The sequence below is a fragment of the Pseudonaja textilis genome, chromosome 3 (genome assembly GCF_049901715.1).
Source record: "Pseudonaja textilis isolate UNSWEBS1 chromosome 3, rPseTex1.2, whole genome shotgun sequence".
Lineage (NCBI taxonomy): Eukaryota > Metazoa > Chordata > Lepidosauria > Squamata > Elapidae > Pseudonaja > Pseudonaja textilis.
Window position 1 is genome coordinate 152,973,744 of NC_141992.1, and position 25,860 is coordinate 152,999,603.

Here is a 25,860-nt window from a genome sequence, read left to right on the forward strand (position 1 = left end):
CCTTAGCTTTTTTGAAATCAGCCAAATGCTTCCATGATGAAGTAATTGCCAAAATAATGTATTTGATGAAGCTGTATGTTCAATACTGAATAATTAAACATCAATTTTGACTTGGTCAAAATAACAGGAAATACTGTCATGCCTGTATATAGAAAACATTTGCCTTGATTTACTATCCCATCAAGTACAATCTGTTTTGAGTTGTGGTGAAAATTACATCCAAATTCCAATGATTCTAGACCACAAACTTTATTGTATAATCAAAGAAAAAGAGAAAATTAGTAATGACCAATTTCTTCCTTGTAGTAGAAGTAATGCAGCAATCAGTTGTCGTGGAAGGATTTTATTCCATTCCTTAGGGCCATAAGAGAAACTAAACATTATTTTCTAAAAGGTACTATAGGCAGCCCTCAACTTATGACTGGTTGTTTCTTTTCCTTGAAGTTGTCCCAATATGTAGTATAAATAATATACTTAGCATTGAACCAACAAGGGTTAATTTGTTCCTTAGAAATAATAACTTTAATATTAAAAGCTTCTATCATGTAATTTGAGCGAAAATTTTGATTCACCAAATATAAAATACAGATTATATTGTTAGTATTTAAATTTGTAAAACCAAGAAATACAGAAAAACAAACATAATGGTAGTCCTTGTTTAGCAATTGCCCTTGTATATGACCATTACAGTGGTGATGAAAGAGTAAACTTCGTGATTAGACCTTGCATTTATGACCTTTGCAGGTCTGTAAAACAAAAGAAAGTTGAACTTCAGGTAGTCCTCAGTTAATGACCATTTGTTCAGCCACCGTTCAAAGTTACAATGGTGCTGGCGCTGAAGGAGTGACGGTTACCACCAGTCCTCAAGATCTGGCAATACCAGCTACCTTGCAGTCACATGATCCCTATTTGGACACTTGGGAATTGGCTTACACTTATGATGATTGAAGCATTCTGCAATCACAGGATCACAATTTTGTTTCATCCTGCATTTGTTATTTTTTATAAATAATGTGATGTACAGAATTCTACTTCCTCCTCCTATTTTCCCCTCAACAATCCTATGAGGTAGGTTGGATTGAGAATGATTGTCCAAGATCACCCAGTTGGTTTTCATGTCTAAAGCCGGACTAGACTTCAGTCTCTCCTGTTTTCTAAGCTGTTTCTAGTTATTGAAAACTGGCAAGATGTCAAGAGGTAGCACTCGCTTAATTCCACACAATTTTTCACTTAATGATGGCAGCAGAGACTTCAGGGATTACGGACACTAAACAATGTGGTCATGAGAAATGTTTTATGACTGCATCCCTGAGAAACAGAAATTCTGGTCCCAATTGACATCTTAAATCAAGGACTACCTGTAAGACCATAAGCACAGCTGCATTCCACTTTGCGACCTCTTTGCTTAACAGTCACTAAAGTGGGACTACTTTTGTAGAAGAAAAATAGGAACTTAAATGGAAGAGTGGGGGAAAAGCTAATTGATACAGAGAGCAATGTTTTCCAAAACATGGTCCAAGGACACCGGGGGGTTCCCGAGGACTCTCTCAAGGGTCCACAAAATCAAAATTATTTGCTAGCCTATATTAAAAATAATAATACCTTAAAATCCCATCGAACAATTGTGAGAAGCTGTAGTAGAAGCAAATGCCAGAATTTTAATTTTAAATGGGGTAAAGCTCTTTGGCGATCCTCCATAATTTTTTTAAAATGGGAAGTGGTTCTGAAAGAAAAAGTCAACCTATTCCCCAACACACCTGAAGGCAGGACAAGAAGCTATGGATGGAAACAAGAACTAGAACTAAGGAGAAACATCCTGGCAGTTAGAATAATTAATCAGTGGAATGACTTAACTCCAGAAGTCATGGACGCTCCAGCATTGGAGGTTTTTAAGGAGACTGGAATGTCTGAAATGGTATAGTTTCCTGCTTGAATGGGGGTTTGGGCTAAAAGATCTCCTATGCCCCTTCCAACTTTGTTATTCTGTTGAACACTTCAATAGAGCACGCTTTATAACCTTGTTAAGTTGCAGAATAGATTGCAAGTATAGTTCCCACAATACCAAACCTATATGTAGCTAGTTGCCACAGAATGACTGGTGTGCAGGAAATGGTTCTACTGTTTATATTAGCAACAACCTCCATTTTCTATCAAATAATTTTAAACGATAAGATGCTTGCTTTGCATCTTGCCACTTTGTCATCATGCTAAGACATTGTTTTAAACTTTTATAAAATAAACCTATTATTTGCTTATGAAATTTTTAAGCCATTACCTGTTACTTACAAATCAGAATGTGCTAAGCAAATGAATCATATTATGACTTAATATGATGTATTTACCAGTGGTGGGGTTCAACATTTTTTACTACCGGTTCTGTGGGCGTGGCTTGGTAGGTGTGGCAGGGGAAGGATCCTGCAAAATCCCCATTCACTCCCCACCCCACTAACCTGCTTTCCAGCTCCATTCTCCTATGCAGGGCAACAAAAGAAGAGCCAGCCAATCAGCTGGGACTCAGGAGGCAGAGAATAGATGAAGGAGGGGCCAGTCAGAGGTGGTATTTGCTGGTTCTCTGAACTACTCAAAATTTCTGCTACCGGTTCTCCAGAATTTGTCAGAACCTATGGAATCTCACCTCTAGTATTTACCCAACTGTTCTAAATTTCCAAAGTTTATCACAAGTTTATCCTTCTTTATAGATGCAATTGCTTCATGATAAGTGAGGATACCTGTACAAATAGCTGATGAAGCCATTTCATATATGCATATTTACATAGCTGCAAAATTTCTAACTGCATTGTAAAGCAAAGTGCATCCACTGGCAGTAGCATAATTATGTCTTGTTGAGTAGAAGTCTGAAGTGTGGATTGCAGCCTTAAATGGGAAACTGTCTTTGGAAGACAATCATATGGCCTTTATTACTCAGCACACTGAAATGTATGAGTGCTCAGAATTCTCCGAGAAATGTCCCTCTAAATTCACATTTAACATTTCTGCCTTAAAAAAAAATGCATTTCATGAATTGTAATTCAATAATAACAAAGCAATACTGTAGATAGAAAACTAGTATGTATAAATAGCTCCCTCTTAAGAGTTTTCCAGTGAAATTAGTCCTTTCCTGTACTCTCTGATCTGGTGGTAGATGTTAAGTTCGGGTAATGAGAGGCTGAACCAGGGCATGGGTGCAACAATACTTTATTAGGAATAATAAAGGACTGAACGTGCTTGCCAAGCCTGGAACTGGCTCGCAGCGATCAGCAACTGGTCGGACCCCGCAGCCTGCTTTTATAGCTGGCTGCTGGGGAGAACCAGCCAATGAGAAGGAGGGCAACCGCCCCCGCAGCGCGGACAGACCTGGGTGGGAACTTCTTTAAGTTCCAGGGACATAACACCCCTTCCCCCCAGATGCGAACACGCATAGTCTTTGAGGTACGCGGGAGGCTTATGCTGGCGCCCAGAACGGCGCAACTCTGGTGAATTGTCTGGTAGTTCAGAGTCTGTAGGGGAAGGTCGGACCGGTGGGGTGTCACGAACGCGTTCCTCGGTCAGTGCTGGTTCGGGACTCGTAGGGCTGGTCATTGGGGATGTGATCCCGCTGACTGGTTCGGACTGGTTAGCCGTCTGATGGTCCCGGTACGTGTTCGGGCTCCCCGGCTCGGCTGCAGGTGTAAACAGGTCACCGGAATTGGTGCTGATGTGGGGTTGATGCTGTAGCCTCGCACTGGTCTGCAACCCTGCGTCACTGCTAACGATAGTGCCTTGGCGCTTCCGCAGCTGGTCCAGGTGCCTTCTCCAGATTCGACCATCCTCCAGTCTGACTCGATACGACCTGGGTCCGGTGATGGCCACGATCTCGCCCGGGATCCACAGAGGGTCTCCAGCGAAGTTCCTCGCGAACACGGGTTCCTGTAAGACAAAATGCCTAACCCCCGATGTGGAAGCGAGGGGAGAGTCAGGGCAGTAATGTGGGTGAAGCCTGTCCAATACAGTCTGCAGGCGTCTACCCATCAGGAGTTCAGCCGGGGACTTATTAGTGACAGTGCACGGGGTTGAGTGCTGGCTCAGCAAGAAACGGGAGAGTCTGTTGTGCCAGTCTTCCTTGCTGAACCTAGCTAGAGCTTCTTTAGTGGTCCTAACGGCTCTTTCTGCCAATCCGTTACTGGCAGGATGAAAGGGAGCCATGAAGATGTGGCGGATGCCCAGGTTGGCAGCGAAACGACTGAACTCGGCCGATGCGAACTGGGGGCCATTGTCGGAAACAATAGAGTCTGGTAGCCCGTGTGTTATGAACAGGCGAGTCAATACCTTGGTAACCGCTTGCGTGGTGGTTGTGGATAGTTGTGCCACGTCAATACATTTAGAGTAAGAGTCCACGACCACCAGGAACATTTTGCCGTGCATCGGGCCCGCTAGATTGATGTGAATCCTGGACCAAGGTGCGCTGGCGCTTTCCCACTTAGTGGGGGTGGCAATTGGAGGAGATGGACGGGATTCCTGGCAGGGATGGCAGGAACTTACCCATCTGATGATGTCATCGTCGAGGCCAGGCCACCACACGTAGCTGCGTGCTAATGCCTTCATCCTGATGATGCCAGGGTGGCCCTCATGCAACGCCTCCAAAACTCGGGTACGCAGTGAGGTCGGGATGACCACTCGTGTGCCCCACAGCAAACAGCCCTGCAAACTGGATAACTCCTGTAGGCGGGTCTTAAAAGGTGTGAATTTGGTTTCAATATCACTGCCCGGCCACCCCCTCCTTACCCAGTCCAGTACCTGGGCGATCGTTTTGTCTGCCTTGGATTTGGCGGCAATGTCAAGGGCAGTGATGGGGAGGTCCAGTTGGGTGACCTCAAAGATAGCACGGACCGGGGCAGGATCCTCAGCTGGAGCAGGCAGGGGGCAGCGGCTGAGGGCGTCTGCGTGGGACAATGTTTTACCTGGACGGTGTATGAGTCTATACGAGTATGCTGCTAGGAAAAGAGTCCACCTCGTCATTCTAGGAGACAGGACTTGCGGGGTCTGTTTGTCACCTGCTAGTAGACCTAGGAGAGGCTTATGATCCGTGACCAGCTCGAAAAAGTGGCCAAAGAGAAATTCATGAAATTTCTTCACTGCTGCGACAGCTGCTAAAGCTTCCTTATCGATTTGGCTGTAATTGCGCTCTGTTGCAGAGAGCGTCCTGGAAAAAAAATGCGATGGGAGCCTCGGAGCCATTGGGGAGCCTGTGGCTTAACACTGCCCCAATTCCAAAAGGGGATGCGTCCGCTGCTAGTACTAATGGAAGGTTGGGGTCAAACTGAATAAGGACCGCTTCCGACGTGAGTAGTGATTTGACTGCGCGAAAAGCGGAGTCTTCCTTGTGTCCCCAATGCCAAGGCGATTTTTTATCCAAAAGTCTGTGCAGGGGTTCCGCCACAGATGCTTTATGGGGCAGGAAAGATGCGTAAAAATTCAATAGCCCCAAGAAGGCCTGCAGTTCCGCTTTGGAGGTTGGAGTGGGTGCCTCGTGAATTGCCTTAACCTTGGACTCCAGGGGGTGAATGCCTGAGGCGTCAATTTTATAACCCAGAAAGTCCACCTGTCTAGTGGCAATGGCACATTTTTCTTTTTTTAATTTGAGGCCATGCTGTCTGAACCTCTCTAACACTGCTCGAACTCTCTGGAAGAGTTGGGGTCTGTCCCTGGCCGAGACTAAGATGTCGTGAAGTAGGGTACTACACCAGGGAGGCCCTGCAAAATCCGCTCCATGAGGGATTGAAAAATGCCTGGGGCAACACTTACGCCAAATTGGAGACGCTTGCACCGGAAAGCACCCCTGTGGGTGACAATGGTCTGGAGTTCCGCTGTTTGGTTGTCAACAGGGAACTGTTGATACGCTTGAGACATGTCCAATTTGGCAAAAATGCTGCCAGGTTCAAAAGTGTGTAATAAATGCTGAATGATGGGCACTGGGTAAGCGCTAACTTGTAAAAACTTATTAATTGTGGTCTTGTAGTCCGAGCAAATTCTCAGGCTACCGTCTTTTTTGAGGGGTGTGACAATGGGCGTCTCCCATTTGGCGAAATCTGTTGGCTCAATGACCCCTTGTTTTAATAATTTATCCAGTTCCGCATCTAATTTAGGCCGAATAGCGAATGGAACTCTACGAGGTTTCAACCGGATTGGAACTGCTTGGGGGTCGACTGAGAATGAGATAGGGGTACCATTATAACACCCCAGCTCATTGCTGAATACGTCTGAGTAGTCAGCGAATAGGGAGTCAGTGTCAGAGGTTGAGACCGCATGGACTCCTGTTAACCCTAGGCCGAGGTGGGGGAACCAATCAAGTCCCAAAAGTGTAGGGAGGTTGCCGCTAACTACCACTAGAGGTAGGTGGCCTTTGAAAGTTTTAAAATTAACAAGAAACTTGCCTCTGCCAATTACAGGAATGATCTTCCCCTGGTAGTCCTTCAGGCTAAGCTGGCACTTCTGGAGCCGGTTTCTGGATAGACTGGGCTGTAGCTTCTTGAGGGTGCTCCAAGAGATAATTGAGAGCGCTGACCCCGTGTCAACCTCCATACGACAAGGTTTACCTTCTAATAAAACGGAGAGAGAAATTTTACTAATGGTATGGCAAGCGTGCTTAGCATGGTGGAGGGTGCGACAGTTCAATACTTGCCTTTGGGGTCCGGAATGTGAAAAGGAAGGGACCCCTTTGTGCCGAGTTGTGAGTGGCTTGACAGACTCTGGCGATGTGCCCCTTTTGTGACAATTGTTGCAGGTGGCTCCCTTGAATTTGCAGGTGGTCCTCAGGTGAGATCCACCACAGGATAGGCACAGGGTGATGTGCTTGGATGGACTGATGCTCTCTCGCTTGGCTCCACCTACCTGCGGTTGTCTGGTGTTGGCTAGGCGGTGGATGTCGGCCGCATCACTGGGGTCCTCCTCGATGACCACCTCTTCAGAGTGGACGGAGACTGCAATTTGTTTGGAGACAGGACCTTGGATCTCGGTGGCTGAGTGTGCTGCCAGCTCCGCTGCTAGGGCTTCCTCGACGGCTTGAGCGAGGTTGAGGTCCTTCTTGGCAGAGTAGGCGCCTTTGAAGGTGAAAATCCTTGACCCCACAGACTAACTGATCGAGGAGCATGTCCTCCAGGTAGGTCCCAAACCCACAATGGAGTGCTGCAGTTCTGAGGGCAGCCATGTACTGGTTGATAGTTTCTTTGTCTGATTGTTTCCTCATGCGGAAGGTGAACTGCCTGGCAATCTGTGAGGGTCTAGGAGAATAGTGGTTAGTAAGGATTTCTAACAGTTCTGTCCAGGGGACATTTTTTAACTCACGTGGAGCCACGAGTGCTGTGGCAGTATCAAAGACGATGGCTCCGCAGTAGATCAGGAAATATGATTTTTTTCGGTGCTCCCCTGCATCAGCCAGCCCAATGGCGTCGATGTAATGGTTAAAGCGATTCTTGTATGACTCCCACTTCTCCTCATCCGGCTTGAACGATGGGAAGGCTGGGTTGGAGTTCATGATGAGAATCTCGTTGGATAATCTGTTGAGAGAATCTCTCTGGGGCAGCAGCAGGAAGGTTTTTTGTGCCTGTGGCAGGCAAGTGATTTCAGCTCAGGGGAGGTTTTCACAACTCTCTCCCTCTCTCTGGATTAACACGAGGTTAGGCTGCAACGGCCGTTGGCAGCGTTTTGAAATTCGCGCCTGCGTGGGCGTCAGTGACTTCGCAATACAGCACCGCGCTGTACTCTTGGGCGGAAATTCAAATGACAGCCGTTTGAATTTCGCGCCTAAAGCAACGAGCTGCGGCTCTGCAGCGCCACACTTTCCCCTGTAGCTGGCTAACTAGCGGCTACAGACGCTTCTCACTCTCACTGTTTGCTGACCGCTCTCTCTGGCTGCGGATCAGCGTTCGCTCTCGTTGCCTGCTGACCGCTCTCTCTGGCTGCGGATCAGCGTTCGCTCTCGTTGCCTGCTGATCGTTCTCTCTGGCTGTGGATCAGCGGCTGGTGATTCAGCGGTTGCATTTTGCCTCTGATAGCCATCCCATCTTCGTCGCCAGTGTTAAGTTCGGGTAATGAGAGGCTGAACCAGGGCATGGGTGCAACAATACTTTATTAGGAATAATAAAGGACTGAACGTGCTTGCCAAGCCTGGAACTGGCTCGCAGCGATCAGCAACTGGTCGGACCCCGCAGCCTGCTTTTATAGCTGGCTGCTGGGGAGAACCAGCCAATGAGAAGGAGGGCAACCGCCCCCGCAGCGCAGACGGACCTGGGTGGGAACTTCTTTAAGTTCCAGGGACATAACAGTAGAAATGATTAAAGAAAACCTATAATCTTTCCTCAATTCTGGCATACTTAATGGATCATAGTTCACAAGCCTAAAAAAAAAAGCTCTTTTGAATTCAAAGACACATAATTCCTGATGGATGGCCTTAGTAGTGTAAAAATTATTTCAAAGTCAAGACGCACTCCCTGTTTTCTGCGGGCCCACTCATATATTCTGCCGTTTTAAGTGCATAATGCTAGGCCACAATCTGTAAAACTATTTTAAAAAATTGCAGAATGCATCCAGTATAAATAAATGCTATAAATTCATTCTTCCTTTAAATTAAACCAGAATCCTTCCTTGGTGTAAAAAAGGAAAAGAAAAAATAATCTGTTGGAAGCACCAATCTTAAGCTGCTGCCTTAATGAGAGGGATGGCATGTGATAACAAGCATGATCTAAAGGTAGTCTTCATAGAGTAAACAGGCAACAAAAGTATGTAATTAAGACCTTTTTTGTTTAATACTGCAATTTCAATCTTTAAATAAAAGAGCCGCAACTTTTAAGGACGGTTTCTTTTTTTGGTAACAGAGTGTTATGGTAAAAAGATAATTTCTTCGTATATATGAAGATTCTGTGATGTGAATGCTTCAGAACCTGATTTTGTGAACTCTTTTATGATTATTTAATATTTATATATATATTTATCATGTCTCTATTTTTTAATATCTTTAGTTTTTTTTTACAATTACAAACATTCTGATTATGTAAAAGAGCCATATATGAACAAATGAACGTTTACTTCAATTATCTATGGACTCAAAGATTCATAGAGTTGGAAGGGATCGTTTAGACGTCCTCCTGCTCAGTGCAGGAATTCAAGTTCCCAGTTGTGAATTTTAGTCTCTAGTAGGTGTGTGAGAAGCAATTCAGAACATGGAGGTAACTTTATTTCATTGAAGCAGAATTATCCAAATTGCTTTGCCAAAGCAGCCTTGGTGACTTCAGACTGCTTTATATCTTCTCCCATATATACAGTCTGTTGGCTTCCTCCTGAAGGAAAGTGCCCAATCTATGCTGATTCACAGGTGTAAACTTCTATAGACAGCCTCAGTTATTTTAATCAATCATTAGATCAGAATGGATTGGAAAGATCAATCTAAGAGAATTTAGATTTCTGTAACAAAGGCACATCTAGAGCAGGATAGCTTTGCTGATTTCAAATAATATTGCTCATGCATTTTCCTAATTTAATATGAATAAAAATATTATGATCCAATGTAGCACTGAATTCAGTCATTTTACCTAATTCTGTTCCACTTTACAGTGGTATACCACTGTATCGCTGAAAATCAATACACTTCTCAGAATCACTAAGTGTAGTTGTAATTTCCCACTATTAAGTTCTTCAATTTAGGATAATAAGGTTAGTATTTGAAAATTATACCTCCTGAAAAGTCAAACCAGTAATCTTTTTCATAATAATATAATTGCAATGCAAGAGGAATCTGAGTTTTAAAAAATGTTATTAAATTTGACCTTTCCAAGTTAAGACATTTGACAAATTATCTTTCAGCAGTAAAAGCTCAGAAACACGGACAGCATTTTCCTGTGCAGTGAGTCTGAAAGTTTGGGGTACATGTGAGGTGCTGACTGAAGTGCCACTTTATGGGCTTCCTAAATAGCAAACTGTAGGGAGTGTTGTCAACTCATTAAGTTACCTGGTAACTAGTAGAAGGGCACTTGTGGGGGCATGTAAGAAGCTGTGTGGAAGTTTTTCATGATTGTTGTTCTCTGCTCACAGAATTTATTTTTTTAACCCACTTTTTCTGTTCATAGTTTCAGAAGAATACCTCCCAAAGAAGGGAAATAGGAAAAGATGTTCTTCCTGGTCAACCACAACTGGTTAGTGCAGTAAGAGCTGTCTTGTTTGTAGGGAACCACTCAGAACCATACAGAATGGGGCAGACAGTAAAGAACTTCTGAATCCTGTGTTTACCCTTGATAAGACCCACAATCATAAATAAATAAAATTAAACATTAATTTAAAGAAAGTGCTACAATTTGTGAATGGTTTGATGAAAGACTAGACCCATAGCATTAGATACTTTGCAAAATTAACTCCAAGTTTTACTGTCTGCTTTGCCTGTGCAAGTTGAGTTGTACCTCTTAGTTGCTCCTGATCCCCAAGAAACAGTTTGGGAACCCCAGACTTAATGTATTCCCTATATTTGCCTTGCCTCTTGTCAGTATAACTGATGAGGATGTGTTGTAACCCTAACAACATTGGAAGTGCTTTCATTACATAATAAAAAGTTGTTTGTTATAACACTAAATGGCTGATGTTAAAGAAAATGAGGATGAACAAGCTTCAAGAATTATTTCATTAAGTTAGAAGTATTCACTAACTGGAGTCTCTTACTGCTTGAATTAAATAATTGGTAAGGGTGTAACATCAACTTCTCAATCTCAATTGCACACATAATCTTATTTCAGCTATACTATACAAAAAAGGAAAGTATTTAGATGCTTTGCATGGCAGGATATTATTATATAGAATAGAATAGAATAGAATAGAATAGAATAGAATAGAATAGAATAGAGTAGAGTAGAATTCTTTATTGGCCAAGTATGACTGGACACACAAGGACTTTGTTTTGGTTCAAATGCTCTGAGTGTTCATAAAGAGAAAAGAAAAAATACATTTGTCAAGAATAATATGTATAACACTTAATAGTAGTCAAAGGGTACAAATAAGCAATCAAATCATACTAGGAAGCATAATAAGCGATCAAATCAAATTATACCAGTAAAGAGTTAATTTAAAAAATCATGATACAAGCAACAAAGTTACATTCATGCAGTCATAAGTGGGAGGAGATGGTGAAAGGAAGGACGAGAAGATTAATAGAAATAGTAATAGTGGGGGGTGGAGCCAGCTTTCAGGGAGAGGAGACATGTGAGCAGGAGACTCTGCAAAACAAGAACCTCTGTCCCCACTTTGCAGGGATAGAGGCAGCCCACTACTTTTAAGATTCCAAAATTTGAAGGATCCTATCATTTCTTAACAACAAAATTGATAAAACACAATGTGAATTTTGGATGGTTGCTACTGGAGGGTAACATGGTCACGTGGCAGGAGAAAAGATACAGGCTAGACACACTTGACAAAGCAGAAGAGTTCTTTGACCAACAATTTATAAATGAAGAGAAATAGAAACAACAGATATACAAGGAAGTTCATTAAATAACAAAGATAGACGATATGGAAGATGAGAAAAAAGGGAAGAATACGAAAGTATAGATAATGAGCCAAAAGAAATTAGAACAACAAGAAGCACTAGACAAAGGAATAGATAAAAAAAGAGAACGATGTGAATTGATATCGATTAATATTAATGGTATAAACTCCCCGGTAAAAAGGAAAAAAGTGTTTAATAATTTGCAAAGGTTAAATGTTGATATAATAGCTGTACATGAAGTTCATATAACAGAAAAACAAAAGTATTTGTTAGACAATAAAAATTAGGAAAAAAATTTTTGTCACTAGATGTGCAAAAGAAAAGAGGTGTGGCACTATATATAAAAGATTGGATTTTGGCTAAAGAAATCTTTAGAGACAAAGAGGGTAGGATCTTAATGGTTGAGATTGAATTGGAAAACAGATACTACTGGTGGTAATATATGCACCAAATGGGCCACAAGAATTTTTTTTCAAAAATCATATAATAAAATTAAGGATTTGCAATGTGAGGAAGTTTGTCTTTTGGGTGATTTTAATGTGGTTGTGGATAAAACATTGGATTATAAAGGCAACAATATGAGAATAAATGGGAAAATAAGACTAGAAGTAAATTGGGCGATAAATAAACAAAACAAAAATGATAAAGCACTGGGACCAGATTGGCTTCCAGTACAAGAATCCACAAGATATATTAAGTATTAAAATGCTCGAAATATTCAATGAAGTGTTAGATGAGGCAAAGTTCCCATAATCTTGGAATGAGGCTACGATAACAGTTATTCCCAAGGAAGGAAATGATCAAACATTGGAAATTATAGACCAATATCTCTTAAATGTGGATTATAAAATTTTTGTTACCATAATAGCGGATAGACTTTAAAAAATCCTAAATGAATTTATCCATACAGATCAGGATGGATTTCTTCCACATAAACATCTTAAAAATAATATAAGGACAATTCTGGATGTTATAGGGTATTATGAAGAACATAGCTGTGATCAGGTGGCATTACTGTTTTTAGAGGCTAAAAAGGCATTCGACAACATAAAATGAAATTTCATCTTACAACAAATTAAATATATGGATTTTGGAGAAAAATTTCAAAACGTGATTTCGGCAATATATAATACTTGCTAGAATATTGATGAATGGGAGAACAACAAATAAATTTGAAATATGAAAAGGAACAAGGCAGGGATGTCCACTATTGCCACTTTTATTTTGACTCTGGAGGTTTTAGCGAGAACAATTAGGAAGAAAACAGAAATAAAAGGGTTAAAAATAAAAAAGGAAGAGTTCAAATTGCAAGCATTTGCCGACGATTTAGTTTTTATTTTAGAAGAGCCACAAAATTTGGGACCAAAACTTATAGAAAATTTTGAAAATTTTGGAGAAGTCATGGGGTTAAATATTAATAGGGAGAAAACAAAAATAATTTCAAAAAATATGACAAATAAAAGGAAACACTAGCTGTGATAATGGGCATCCGAATAGTAGATGAAGTAAAATAATTGGGGATTATGATCTCGGCAAGATGTACAACACTCAAAAACGATAACTATAATCCATTAATTAAACAAATAGCAGAAGATTTGGAAAAATGGGACAAATTAAGATTATCTCTTATGGGCAGAATAGTGACAGTAAAAATGAATATATTACCTAAATTATTATTTCTTTTTCAGAATGCTCCCATAAAATTGGAAAAAAAATTTTGGCCTACTTGACTGGGAATTGTGTTATAGAGCTGCAACTCTAACATGGGTTAAAGATTGAACAAATCACATACACAAAAAAAGAATATTAACATTAGAGGGTTACAATTTACAGGCAGGATGGCACGCCTTTTTATGGCAGCACAAACAAGTAGGTCTTTTGTTTCAAAGACACAAAATTAGGCAGACCTTGTTAACTGCATGAAACAAAACTAAAAGACAAATTTACATAGAAACACCAATATGGCTATCTACATTGGAAGCTTTGATGTACCCACACTTACCCTGACAAGGGGAAATTATTACCTATGAGGACATCTTAAATGATAGGGGAGAATTACAATCGAGACAAGACTTGAAGGACCAAGGAATAGACATAGAATGGTGGGCTTATTTACAACTCCAACTGAGACATGGGAAAGATATGAAAGAGTGGGGAATTAGTAGGCACAAAACAGAATTAGATGAAGTACTATTGGGAACTGATGAGAAATTGATAAAACAAATATAAAGCTCTATTGGAATGCAAATTAGAGGAAGAAAAAGTAAAAGAAACGATGGTGGCATGGATGAAGAATTTTGGATATAGTATAAATTTAGATGATTGGCAAATCTTATGGGAGCGAAACAAAAAAATGACTTTGGCCACATCGTTTATAGAAAATTTATATGAATTGTTTTATGCCACCATCAAAATTGGCAAAAATGTATCCAAATCTTTCCCCTGCATGTTGGAAGTGCAATAAGGAAAATGGAACGTATTATTGTTTATGGTGGAATTGTAAAGAAGCCCAAAAGTTTTGGCAGAAAATTCAGAAATGGCTAGAAGAGATGTGTAAGATCAAAATAGAATACAGACCTGAAATTTCCTTGTTAGAAATTAATGTGGGAAAATACAACAAAGATATTACACACCTAATAATTCATTAATTACTGCTGCAAGATTGGCCTATGCACAACAGTGGAAATGTAAAGAAATTCCAAGTGAAATAGAAATAATTAGGAAGATTTGGATGTGTGCAGAAATGGACAAATTGACAATAAAATTTAAAAAACAAGGATGAATTGGATTATTACAAAGTATGGGATAAGTTTTATTGTTGGCTAGAAAAGAGGAAGGATCAAGATAATAAGAAATGATTATATGTACACTGATCAAAAAAATAAAGAGAACACAAAAATAAGACATCCTAGATCTGAATGAATGAAATATTCTTATTAAATACTTTGTTCATTACATAGTTGAGTGTGCTGGCAACAAAATCACACAAAAATTATCAATGGAAATCAAATTTAGCAACCCATGGAGGTCTGGATGTGGAGTTACACTCAAAATTAAAATGGAAAAAAACACTACAGGCTGATCCAACTTTGATGTAACGTCCTTAAAACAAGTCAAAATGAAGCTCAGTAGTGTGTGTGGCCTCCATGTGCCTGTAAGACCTCCCTACAATGCCTGGGCATGCTCCCGATGAGGTGGCAGATGGTCTCCTGAGGGATCTCCTCCCACACCTTGACTAAAGCATGCCCCAACTCCTGGACAGTCTGTGGTGCAATGTGGAGTTGGTGGATGGACCGAGACATGATGTCTCAGATGTGCTCAATTGGATTCAGGTCTGGGGAACGGGAGGGCCAGTCCATAGCATCAATGCCTTCACCTTGCAGGAACTGCTGACACACTCCAGCCACATGAGGTCTAGCATTGTCTTGCATTAGGAGGAATCCAGGGCCAACCGCACCAGCATATGGTCTCACAAGGGGTCTGGGGATCTCATCTTGGTACCTAATGGCAGTCAGGCTACCTCTGGCAAGCACATGGAGGGCTGTGCAGTCCCCTAAAGAAATGCCACCCCACACCATTACTGACCCACTGCCAAACTGGTCATGCTGGAGGATGTTGCAGGCAGCAGAACATTCTCCACGGCGTCTCCAGACCCTGTCACGTCTGTCACATGTGCTCAGTGTGAACCTGCTTTCATCTGTGAAGAGCACAGGGTGCCTGTGGCAAATTTGCCAATCTTGGTGTTCTCTGGCAAATACCAAACGTCCTGCAGTTTTGGGCTGTAAACACAACCCCCACCTCTGGACGTTGGGCCCTCATACCACCCTCATTGAGTCTGTTTCTGACCATTTGAGCAGCCACATGCACATTTGTGGCCCACTGGAGGTCATTTTGCAGGGCTCTGGCAATGCTCTTCCTGTCCCTCCGTGCACAACGGAGGAGGTAGCGGTCCTGATGCTGGGTTGCTGCCCTCCTACAGCCTCCTCCACGTCTCCTGATGTACTGGCCTGTTTCCTGGTAACGCCTCCATGCTCTGGACACTACGCTGACAGACACAGCAAACCTTCTTGCCACAGCTCGCATTGATGTGCCATCCTGGATGAGCTGCACTACCTGAGCCACTTGTGTGGGTTTTAGACTCCATCTCATGCTACCACTAGAGTGAAAGCACCGCCAGCATTCAAAAGTGACGAAACCATCAGCCAGAAAGCATAGGAACTGAGAAGTGGTCTGTGGTCACCACCTGCAGAACCACTCCTTTATTGGGGATGTCTTGCTAACTGTCTATGCTTTCCACCTGTTGTCTATTCCATTTGCACAACAGCATGTGAAATTGATTGTCAGTCAGTGTTGCTACCTAAGTGGACAGTTTTATTTTACAGAAGTGTGATTGACTTGGAGTTACATTGTGATGTTTAAGTGTTCCCTTTATTTTTTTGAGCAGTGTATATATTGTATACTATGTATATAGAATGTAAATGTATACTAATTTTAGATATGATTTAGCAATGTAGACAATTACGTGGGCTAGGAAGATTGCACCACGTTCATTGTTTTTAATATTTTTTTTTGTTTTTGTTTGTCTAATAAAATTAAAATTTGAAAAAAATAGTAATGCAGACTTAGTAAATTGTTGGACAGCGTTGAGGGAATTTGTTTAGCAGAGTGCTGGCATTCGGGAAAAAACTATTGTCTAGTTGTCTGGAGTGCAGTGCTCTACAGCGTCGTTTTGAGAGTAGGAGTTGAAACAGTTTATGTCCGGGATGTGAGGGGTCCATAAATTTTTTCACAGCCCTCTTTTTGATTTCAGCATTATAGAAGTCCTCAATTGAAGGCAGGTTGGTAACAATTGTTTTTTCTGCAGTTCTAATTATCCGTTGAAGTCTGTGTCTGTCTTGTTGGGTTGCAGAACCAAATCAGACAGTAATATTCAATAATATTAGAGTTTTTTCAGTTAATAAATATTGTTCATGTTTATGAAGCATGTTTCAATTAAAAATGATAATTTGTTACACATTTATGTACTAGGAAAAGGGATGCCATTCCAAACTTTTATTGTCAAATTTGAAAATGTTCATATGTAAAAAACATTGTTATATTTGCATAACTTGAAATATCATAAATGATACACAAAAAAATATGTTCTATTAAAATTAAGTCAACTCTTATTAATAAGAATAATCCATTTATAAATATAAAAGTATCAATGAAAGTAACATGTTTTTGTCAATGGTAGGATTCAAATTTTTTTACTATTGGTTCTGTGGGCATGGTTTGGTGGGCATGGCAGGGGAAGGATACTGTAAAATCTCCAGTCAGAGGTGGTATTTGCTGGTTCTCCGAACCATTTAAAATTTCCGGTTCTGACCGGTTCTCCAGAACTGGTCAGAACCTGCTGAATACCACCTCTGGTTTTTGTAGAATATACACATTTCAATATACAATTGCATTTTAACAAATGTAATTAATCTTGTCTTCTTTTTTTGGTAATAGTTCATTAGTTGCTGTTTTGTATTATTTTCTCATCTTCCTAGGCGGAGATGAATCACTTTCTTCTGCAGGACTTGGGGTAACTGCCAACCTGACAAATAAATTAGTTTAAACATTACTAATTTAAATTTGTGTATAAATTAATTTTTATAATAGGAATATAATTTGTAAATCACAAATGCATATCATTTATGCTAATAACCATTATGAACAAATATATCTATTTCAGGTTTAGTATGCAAATAATGCTGATCAAACTAAATATTTTATAAGTAAAGAAAAATAAATATTAAAGTCGCTATTTATAATATGACTATTCACTTAGTGGCCTTTTGAAGTTATGATGGACCCTCTACCCCAAAACCTGCTTACGACCCATTCTCAAGGATTTGGCCCCTGCAGCACGCCCATCAATCGTTTGTCCCTATGCCAACTGCAGAGACAATGCCACTCCCCCTGCCTATCTTCCCCCCATCTCCCCACCTGGATCCCTGCAGGCACTGGGCCTGCTTTCCATTCCACCAGCCCCTGCCCATGACCTGATAGACAAACCTGCGTGAACGGTTCAATTCTCTTCTTGTTTCTGATGGGTTTAGAGCCCACGTCCCAAGTTCTTCTGAAAGCGGCAATAATTCGTTGCATTGATTTGATGAGATCATACCTATATAAATAAATCTTAATTTTAATTTTAGAATTTCTGATACCGGACAGCTGTAAGCATCCAAAGGAGATGGATGGTTCAAGAATGTAAAAAAGTAATGAAATGGTGTGCATAAAGTTCTCCGTATTTCAAAAATACTTGATTATTTACAACTCCATTTGATGCTAAAAGATGGTATATATTTATGTGAAATTGGCTTAGAAAATGCATGTAATCAATCCATTACATTTATCTCCAACCCTTCTGCCCAAGCTGGCCCATTCAGCCTTCTCCCTTCCCGTCTCTTGTATTGATTGAAATAATCATTCTGCTTTATTTCTTTCCAATAAAGAAAAGATATAAGGTGGGAATTGGATCACCTGCAGGCATAACACTGTCAGGACATAATAGCTTTAAATCTGTTTTCAAACTGTTCCCTCCGAGAATAAATAGCATTATGAATTGTAGAAATTGAGACAAGGCCCAAGGCTCAAGGCTCAAGCCCAGGCCCAGGGCACTATCCTCCAGACTGCATGAAGGAGAGAACTGAACTTAGTCCTCTAAATTCCAATCTGCCTTCTGAACGTCCATCTCCGGTAGACCCGAGTCCCATATTCCATGCTTTCCTATCTTGCCTGGCAAGAGTTTTCTGGTACTGTTTCTTTTAATGTTTATTAGTAGCTTTGACCTTGCCGGTTTCAGAGACATAATGGGGGGTTATTGCATTTCCCTTTATAACAATTTAATAGAAATCTTCTATTACCCTTTTCTGCTTTTCATTTATGTTTCCAGGTTAACTGTACATATACAAATGACCATAACATTGTTACGATGGCAGTTCGATATATTTCACCCAAATCCAAATATGTATTTTACAATTGTATTGAAAACAATTTCATGGATTATATGGTAAAATAATTATATTCTAATCCCACAAGTAACATTTTTTCTAATACTGCCAAAAAAGAGGAACTATGGCTTTGATTCAAAGTTTTGTGGAACAAAAATATTAAAGTAGGTGTTCCAGTAAGCATATTTCTCATTATTCCCCTCAATCTCAAACCCCTTCCACACACTTGGAGAAATTATCTGGCAAAAGTTAGAATATGACAGTGATGGCTGTACGTAGAATGATAAGCTGGCAAAAATGGTTTTTGTTTTGTTTTGTTCCCTTCTTCTCCAAAGTAACTCCAAGTAGTCCTCAACTAACGGCAGCAATTGGGAGTGGAATTTCCACTGCTAAGCAATACAGTCATAAAATGTTGACTGTGCTGCTTAGTGACTGCAATCCTTGCAGTCCCAGTATTTGTTAATCAGATTCCATGGCCTTTAGGTGAACCCCTTCCTGCTGGTTTCCCATAACCAAAGTTAATGGAAAGCTGGCAGGCAGTTATGAATCCCAAGCTGGCAGAAGGGTAAGTGGCTTCTACCAGGGGTGCACAGGGATGGAGGGGAGGATTAGAGAGGGTTTACAACGGAGTGAGGAAAGACTCAGAAGAATGCAAATGGGTGTGCAAGAAGGTTCGAGACTGCGAGGGATTGCATAAGAGGTGTGACTTGGGGAAGGTGCAAGAGGGTGTGAAGATGGGGACAGCATGTGCGTGGCCTCTTTGGCACAAGCACAGAGAGGCTGGGAAGGATGCATGAATTGGGAAAACTTAGCCCAGTAGCTTACAAATTTCCATGTCAGATTCCCAATGGACTTCTGGGAAAGCCAGCAGAGAAGGTTACAAATGATTGTGGGATGCTACAACTAGTCATAAGTTGTAGCACCCCGGTTGCCAAGAACCCAAATCATAATTATTGACCACGGACAGCCAGAACTCAAAGGATCAGTTGTTCAACACCACTGTAACTTTGAATAGTTGTTGAATGAATTGGCTGTAGGTTGAGAACTACCTGTAATGCTCTCTTTCTTGAAGGACAGGTAGTCCTCAACTTACAACCACAATTGAGCCCCAAATTTCCATTGCTAAATAAAACAGTTGTTAAGTCAGTTTTGCTCCATTTTATGACACTTCTTGCTACAGTTAAGTGAACTACTATAGTTATTAAATTAATAACACAGTTGTTTATTGAATCTGGCTTTCCCATTGACTTTGCTTATCAGAAGTTGCAAAAGATGATCATATGACTCTGGGACACTACATCTGTCATAAATACATGCCAACTGCCAAGCACCCGAATTCTGATCCTTTGACCATGGGGAATGCTACAATGATCATATGAAAAATGATCATAAATCACTTTTTTAGTGCTGTTGTAATTTTGAATGGTCACCAAACAAATGGTTTGAGGGGTACCTGTATAGAAGACCCTGTTTGATTTATTGAAACTTGGGGCCTGGTTATACATGACTTCATTATTTAAGTTTATATTCCATTATACTGGTGTGCCAAAATGCTTTTTGGCAATATATATGTGGGGGTCAATACATCCATACCTAATATCTCCTCTGTTAGTGCAAGTTTGCTTTTCAATTCATCAAGTTGTTCTTTTTTTTCCATTTCTGAAATATCAAAGGATCGTAGTTTTTCAAGTTTATCATTTAGTTCATTACATTTGAGAAATGCTTCTTGGTACTGCTCAAGGAGGTCTAATATATAAAGAAAAAAGGTTTTTGGGGTTAATAAAATACAGCACTATAATCTGTAGTAGTAATTAGCAGAAACAATGAAGTCACTATTCATTGTCATTAAGTAAAAGTATTGAAGAATGTTTGATGAATAGTTTTGTTTGAGTGAGAATACATATACATATATATATGCATATACATATATACATACATTCATACATACATACATATATATGTATGGTATTCAGCTTTGTTCGGGTATTTTCCCACGTTATTATAGTTGTGCTTTTAAAGTTGTAGTGACGTTTAGGCAGAATCTCATCTGCCATCATCAGGCTTGTATATTGGGTTCATTGACGAACCCAATCAAAATAATTTTATTCATTGAAGATACAATAAAATGTACATTACTTTATAATGTTTTTTTAATGGCTGCAATGTACGTCATATTGGTAACCAGCTAAAAACTTCTATTTCATTAGTTTAATATACAATAATAGTAGCAGCAATTTGGTAATCAATTTAATTCAAATCTAGCAGTAATTTTAATTGAATTCTTAACAGAAACACTTAATAAAACATTATGTGTAACAGTTGATTTCATTTATTAAACTCTGAATGCACCTTTCTGTAGGCAGACAATATTGTAATCCGGTGGCAGAGGTGCTCCAAAAACCATCCCCCGAAGCTTCTCTATAGGCGGGGCTTTATTTGGAAGGCCTCCAAACTTTCCATTACTGAGAATTCTATACCCGTCTCTTGTTAATAAAGTTGGACAATCTGTCGTTTTCACAACCTATATATATAAAGAAAGAATTTATTATCAAAATTCAGTACCTTTTTTGTTGAAAAGTAATGCGATGCCAGGGGTGTCAAACTCAAGGCCTGCAGCAGGCCAGCCCATGTTACTTTGGCCAGGCCCACCCAATCCTGCGTGCACACAGGAGGCGGCAACTGCCTGCATGCATAGGCCAGGCCCACCTCATCCTGACTGCGCATATGCGCATTTTCAGATGTGTGTGCATGGGGTGAGGTGTTTTGGCAGCAGGAGCTCTGCAGCTGGCTTTCCAGGAAGCTTTGGCCTGGCCCATTCTATCATGGCAGGCATGTATGCATGCAGATCATGTGCGTGGACAGTCCCAGCCACGCCATCGCAGTAAGCGTGCATACGCGTAGGAGGCAGTTGGGATGGTGGGGTCTGTGCGTGCATGCATTTGCCAACTCCTGCACACGCATGCACCCAACTCCCCTGCCACTGGCCCATGAAGGAAAACTGAAATGCTGATCTGGCCCGTGAGGAAGTCGAATTTGGCACCCCTGTTCTATACCCCTAAGCAAGCTTTTGTTGTGATCCTATTAGAACAAATGCAAGTGTTTTTTTTTAAAAAAAAGAACAACTTAATTGCTATTTAAATGATATAGGATGAAATGGGGGTCCATGTATGAACTCAGTGGGCCCTGTATGAACTCTTTCTCGATTATATATTTTATACAAACCCTGTTTGATTTAAAAGAAGGATGCAAAAGCATGCCCCTTTATATCACCACCAGCATCTGCATCTGCCTATTCTGCAACCTTCAGAATGAGCATGACCTCCCACCTCACCCAGAATAATATTTTAAGACAGCAAATAACCTGAATGCCTTCTACCACTTTTGGTATTTCGGGAAGAGACTGTCTTCCCGCTCCCACCTACTGCTTCCCTTCCAATTTCAGCTTCTGAGGAGTCGGATTGGAAGCAGGTTAAGAGTTCTTTTTCCATTCTCTTTTTTGCACACGAACCTTTTTGTTACATATGATGTGGAAATCTCATTCCAGCTAACTAAGAGGCAAACATATTCCTTCAGTTCTAAGCTTGTCCCTTGTCCCATAGCATACTGCAACCAATCTGTTTCTTAAGCACAGGGCACATAGTTGACAGAATCAAAAGAATCTGAATTTCAACATGAATCCTGGGTACTTTTGAACATATTTTTATTCTTGAATTTGCTCCTTCCCTTAAACCAACTGTTTATAAAGGTTTCCCTTCAAATTTTCTGAGGAAGTAAAGCCTAGATTTACTATCTGTACTGAAAACAAAATAGGTCAACACTGGATTGATCTAAAAAAAGCAGCCCCTTCATTTGGGGACAACACTTGGATGAAAAAAATGTGGTGAAACCCCACCCCAACACACATTTTAAATGCAATAATTTTTCTTTAAATTAGGCTTGTTTAAAATTAGCTAAGAATCGGGTGAATGTTTTTCTGTGTAAACTTAATTTTGATGGGAACTGTCTGAAAGTCAGAGTGGTCTCTCTTTTAATATCTCGGTAATCCTTGCTTAACAATGGCAACAAGGTGACTGTAAAATGTAATACCATATGACTCTGTCAATTTTCAATCTCAGTTGCTGTCTCGTTAAGCCAAATCTGCTTATTCATAGCATCCTATGGTCACATGATCACCATTTGTGATCTGCTGGCTTCCCCACAGATTTTGCTTTTTGGAAGCTGGCAGTGAAGATCCCAAATGGTGACCATGTGATTGCAGGCACACTGTGACAGCTGCAACTACAAGGACCTATTATAAATCTGCCAAGTTCAGCACCATTGTGGTCATGCAGTGAGGACAATATTTGTTGATGACACCCACTTGTACATTTAATCCCGGAGATATTGCTGAAGTCTTATCTCAGTATTTGATAACTATGATTGTCTGGATAAAAGGTAAAAGTTTTCCCTATCCAGTCATGCCCAATTCTAGAGGTGTTGAAATCGGTTCCTTAGCCGAGAGAGACAACGTTGTCCTAAGACATCTCTGTGGTCATGTGGCCAGCATGACTACATCCTGAGGTGCACAGAATGCTGTTACCTTCCCACTGAACTAGTATCTATTTATCTACTTGTATTTGCATGCTTTCAAACTGCTAGGTGAGCAGGAGTTGGGCCAAGTAACCAGAGCTCACTCTATCATATGACATTTAGTTCTGAAACCCGAGCTGTCAGCTTTTCAGCTGAGAAGTTCAGTGTCTTTAACCACTGAGCCATCGCCCCCCACCTCCACCCCCAGATGGTCTGGATAGAACAGGCTTAACCTTAACAGGGAGTTGCACATCATAGGAAGATCTATTATCTTCTAGAAAATAAACATCACAGCACTGAGCAAGCCCTTTAGGAAAGAGGGCCTTTATAAGTTTCTTAATAAAATATCAATGGAGCCAGACTAACTCTTTTTCTTTTTCAGACACTCATATGTATATAAGCAATAAACAAAATACTTTACAACTGTAATACATACCTCTCTTCTGTACTGAATGGCAGCTTCCAAATTGTCAATAATAATTGTATTACGCAAGAGCACCCCAAACACTGTAAAGATACATGAAATATTAATACCATATTTAGAATACAAAGCAATACACAAACTGACATTTCTATTCACACCTACTTATTATGGAGCTTCAATAGTGAATATGATGTTAGCATCATGATATATTTAACAGAATTACCTCTACATTAGAAAGAAAATTTGTCAAGATAATCAGGGTAAGAACAACTACATTGTTCTAATAAGTACTGGATTTGATAAACTACAGGTATTAAGAAACTGCGTATGTGTATGTAAATTCAAGGTACACAGGCATTTGTATTTATTCCTTGTTCTCTAGTTGCTATGTTCCAAGATGTCTGCCGTAAAAAATTTCATGCAGAAGCGCATGTAAAAGGAAAAGTAGTCCTACTAGCCATTTATTTAAGCCTCACTGTATCAGGAATATTTCAACAAACAATTTTGGGGGGGGGGGGGTTACAGGAAGTTTGTGCTCTGCTCTGATAACACTACATGTTCATCAGTTAATCTTTTGTTTTTCCGACTAACTTGTGTTTGGGAGCTTAAGTAAAAAAAAAAAGGGAGGGGGGAAATGTAATAATTTCCTTACAGGAAAGATGGGGTAAATAATAATATTTATTATTTATTATGTTATAATATTTATTTAATGCTTGCTTACAGAGAAATTTCTCGATAGCAATTACTAATAGCCAGGTGGCATTAGTATTTGATGAAGAAGATGACTTTGCAAAGATATAGTTTCTTCAAACTCTTTCAATTACCAGCCTGGGATAATGTTCAGGTGTTTTGACTACAGAGACCCAAGTTAAAGTCCACATTCAACCGTGGAAACTCACAGTTATTCAGTCTCAGCCCAACCTCCCTTACAGTCTTGTTGGTGGAAATAAAAATCTAAAAAACAATGTTTCTATGATAGTTACCCATTTTGCAATTCTCCATGTGCTCTGGAAATATTAGCAAGTTCCTAGCAAATACAGGATTTCCAATAGGACTGAAAGAGTTTCTTTTATTTTGCAAATGAGGTAAAGGTCTGCTTAAAACAAAGAGGTATTATTTCACTGTTGACCTTGTCAGACAAATACAAAACATATGGCAACCATTTAGATATTAGTGTTGACTACTAACATTTTAAAGGGGAAATTTGCATTTTGAATATATAATTTACAAGGTACAGGATTTGAAACAGAATATGAGACAAATCCATTCTTTCAAAAGTAAATCACCATTAGGAACTTAGGAAAACAAATCGGAAGCTATTATTTAACAATTCAGGTATAGTGGCTAAGATCCTGAGCTGAACTGGAGACTATGCATTCTAGTCCTTCCTTGGGCATGATAGCTCTAAAACAGACTGAACTCTAAAACAGATTGAAATGTGGAAATAAATTTATGAACTAGCACCCTTCCTCATCCCTTCCAACTCAGCTCTAGTTTTAAGCAAGGAAATAAACTTTAGAGTTGATAGCTTTTAGAATTGGAAGGGACCATTTAAGCCAATCTCATTCTCAATGCAGGAACACGAATTAAATGATGTCCAACATTTGTATGTTCTTATGTTCCCAGTAACTGGGGGGGGACAGGGGACGACTAAATAAAAAAAATCTAAAAATGTCAGAATTATTACATTTGGAAATAAAATATTAATTACATTTGGAGAAGAAAACAAAACTTTACCTGTTCCAATCTGGAAGATTCTTCTTATGAATACAATCAAGAGGCAACACTTGTTGTGTACCGTTAGTCTCCTCAAAGATATGACATGCAGCAGCTGTTGTCAAAGTGACTATACAATCCATATCACTTGTCAAATGCCAGGAAATGACCTTTGCTACTTCATCGTCTTCAATTTGTGCTAAGTGTGAAATCTTGCACCAAAATTAAGCAAAGGGTTAAGAATTTTGGTTATTTTGTAAAGGAAGGAACTTAGCCTTCCCATGTGCTTAATCTATTTGGGAGATTACGCTACTCAGTTTTGAGGCTAAACTTTATGTTAGGTCCACAACATTTCCCCGCCCCCCCAAAAAAAAGAGAAACGAACTCAGAAGTCTTTCTTCAAGAAAATTCTGACATAAACAAAAAGTTGGGTTTAATAAGGTGTAAAAAGAATTGGTCAGGCACATGTTTATAATTATGCAGTTTTTCCTGAAGTACCATGAAAGAAAAACGATAGCTTTGCTTGTCGCTTTTTCACATATGCATTACACACAGCCTTCAAGTCAATATGGACTACTGGCAGCTGCCAGGAAAAGTCCCTACAATTTTCTCAGCAATATTTTGCCATTGCATGCTTGCTAGGGCTAAGACAGAATGAATGGCTCACAGTC

The 25,860-nt window shown here is 40.1% G+C and overlaps 1 protein-coding gene across 2 annotated transcripts in view; it reads right to left on the reverse strand.

Moving 5' to 3' along the window:
• Positions 1-16,868: 16,868 nt before the first annotated feature.
• The window catches only part of SMCHD1 (structural maintenance of chromosomes flexible hinge domain containing 1), an 88,096-nt gene continuing 79,104 nt past the window's right edge, over positions 16,869-25,860 (reverse strand). For both annotated transcript variants that reach the window (XM_087931142.1, XM_026699346.2), the window contains exons 42-48: positions 25,211-25,401; positions 24,457-24,566; positions 23,486-23,556; positions 20,830-21,001; positions 20,074-20,226; positions 17,543-17,651; positions 16,869-17,081 (exon numbers count right to left, since the gene is read on the reverse strand). In XM_087931142.1, the coding sequence (XP_087787268.1) occupies positions 17,015-17,081; positions 17,543-17,651; positions 20,074-20,226; positions 20,830-21,001; positions 23,486-23,556; positions 24,457-24,566; positions 25,211-25,401 (873 nt within the window). In that variant the 3' untranslated portion in view covers positions 16,869-17,014. The remainder of the gene's footprint in view (positions 17,082-17,542; positions 17,652-20,073; positions 20,227-20,829; positions 21,002-23,485; positions 23,557-24,456; positions 24,567-25,210; positions 25,402-25,860) is intronic.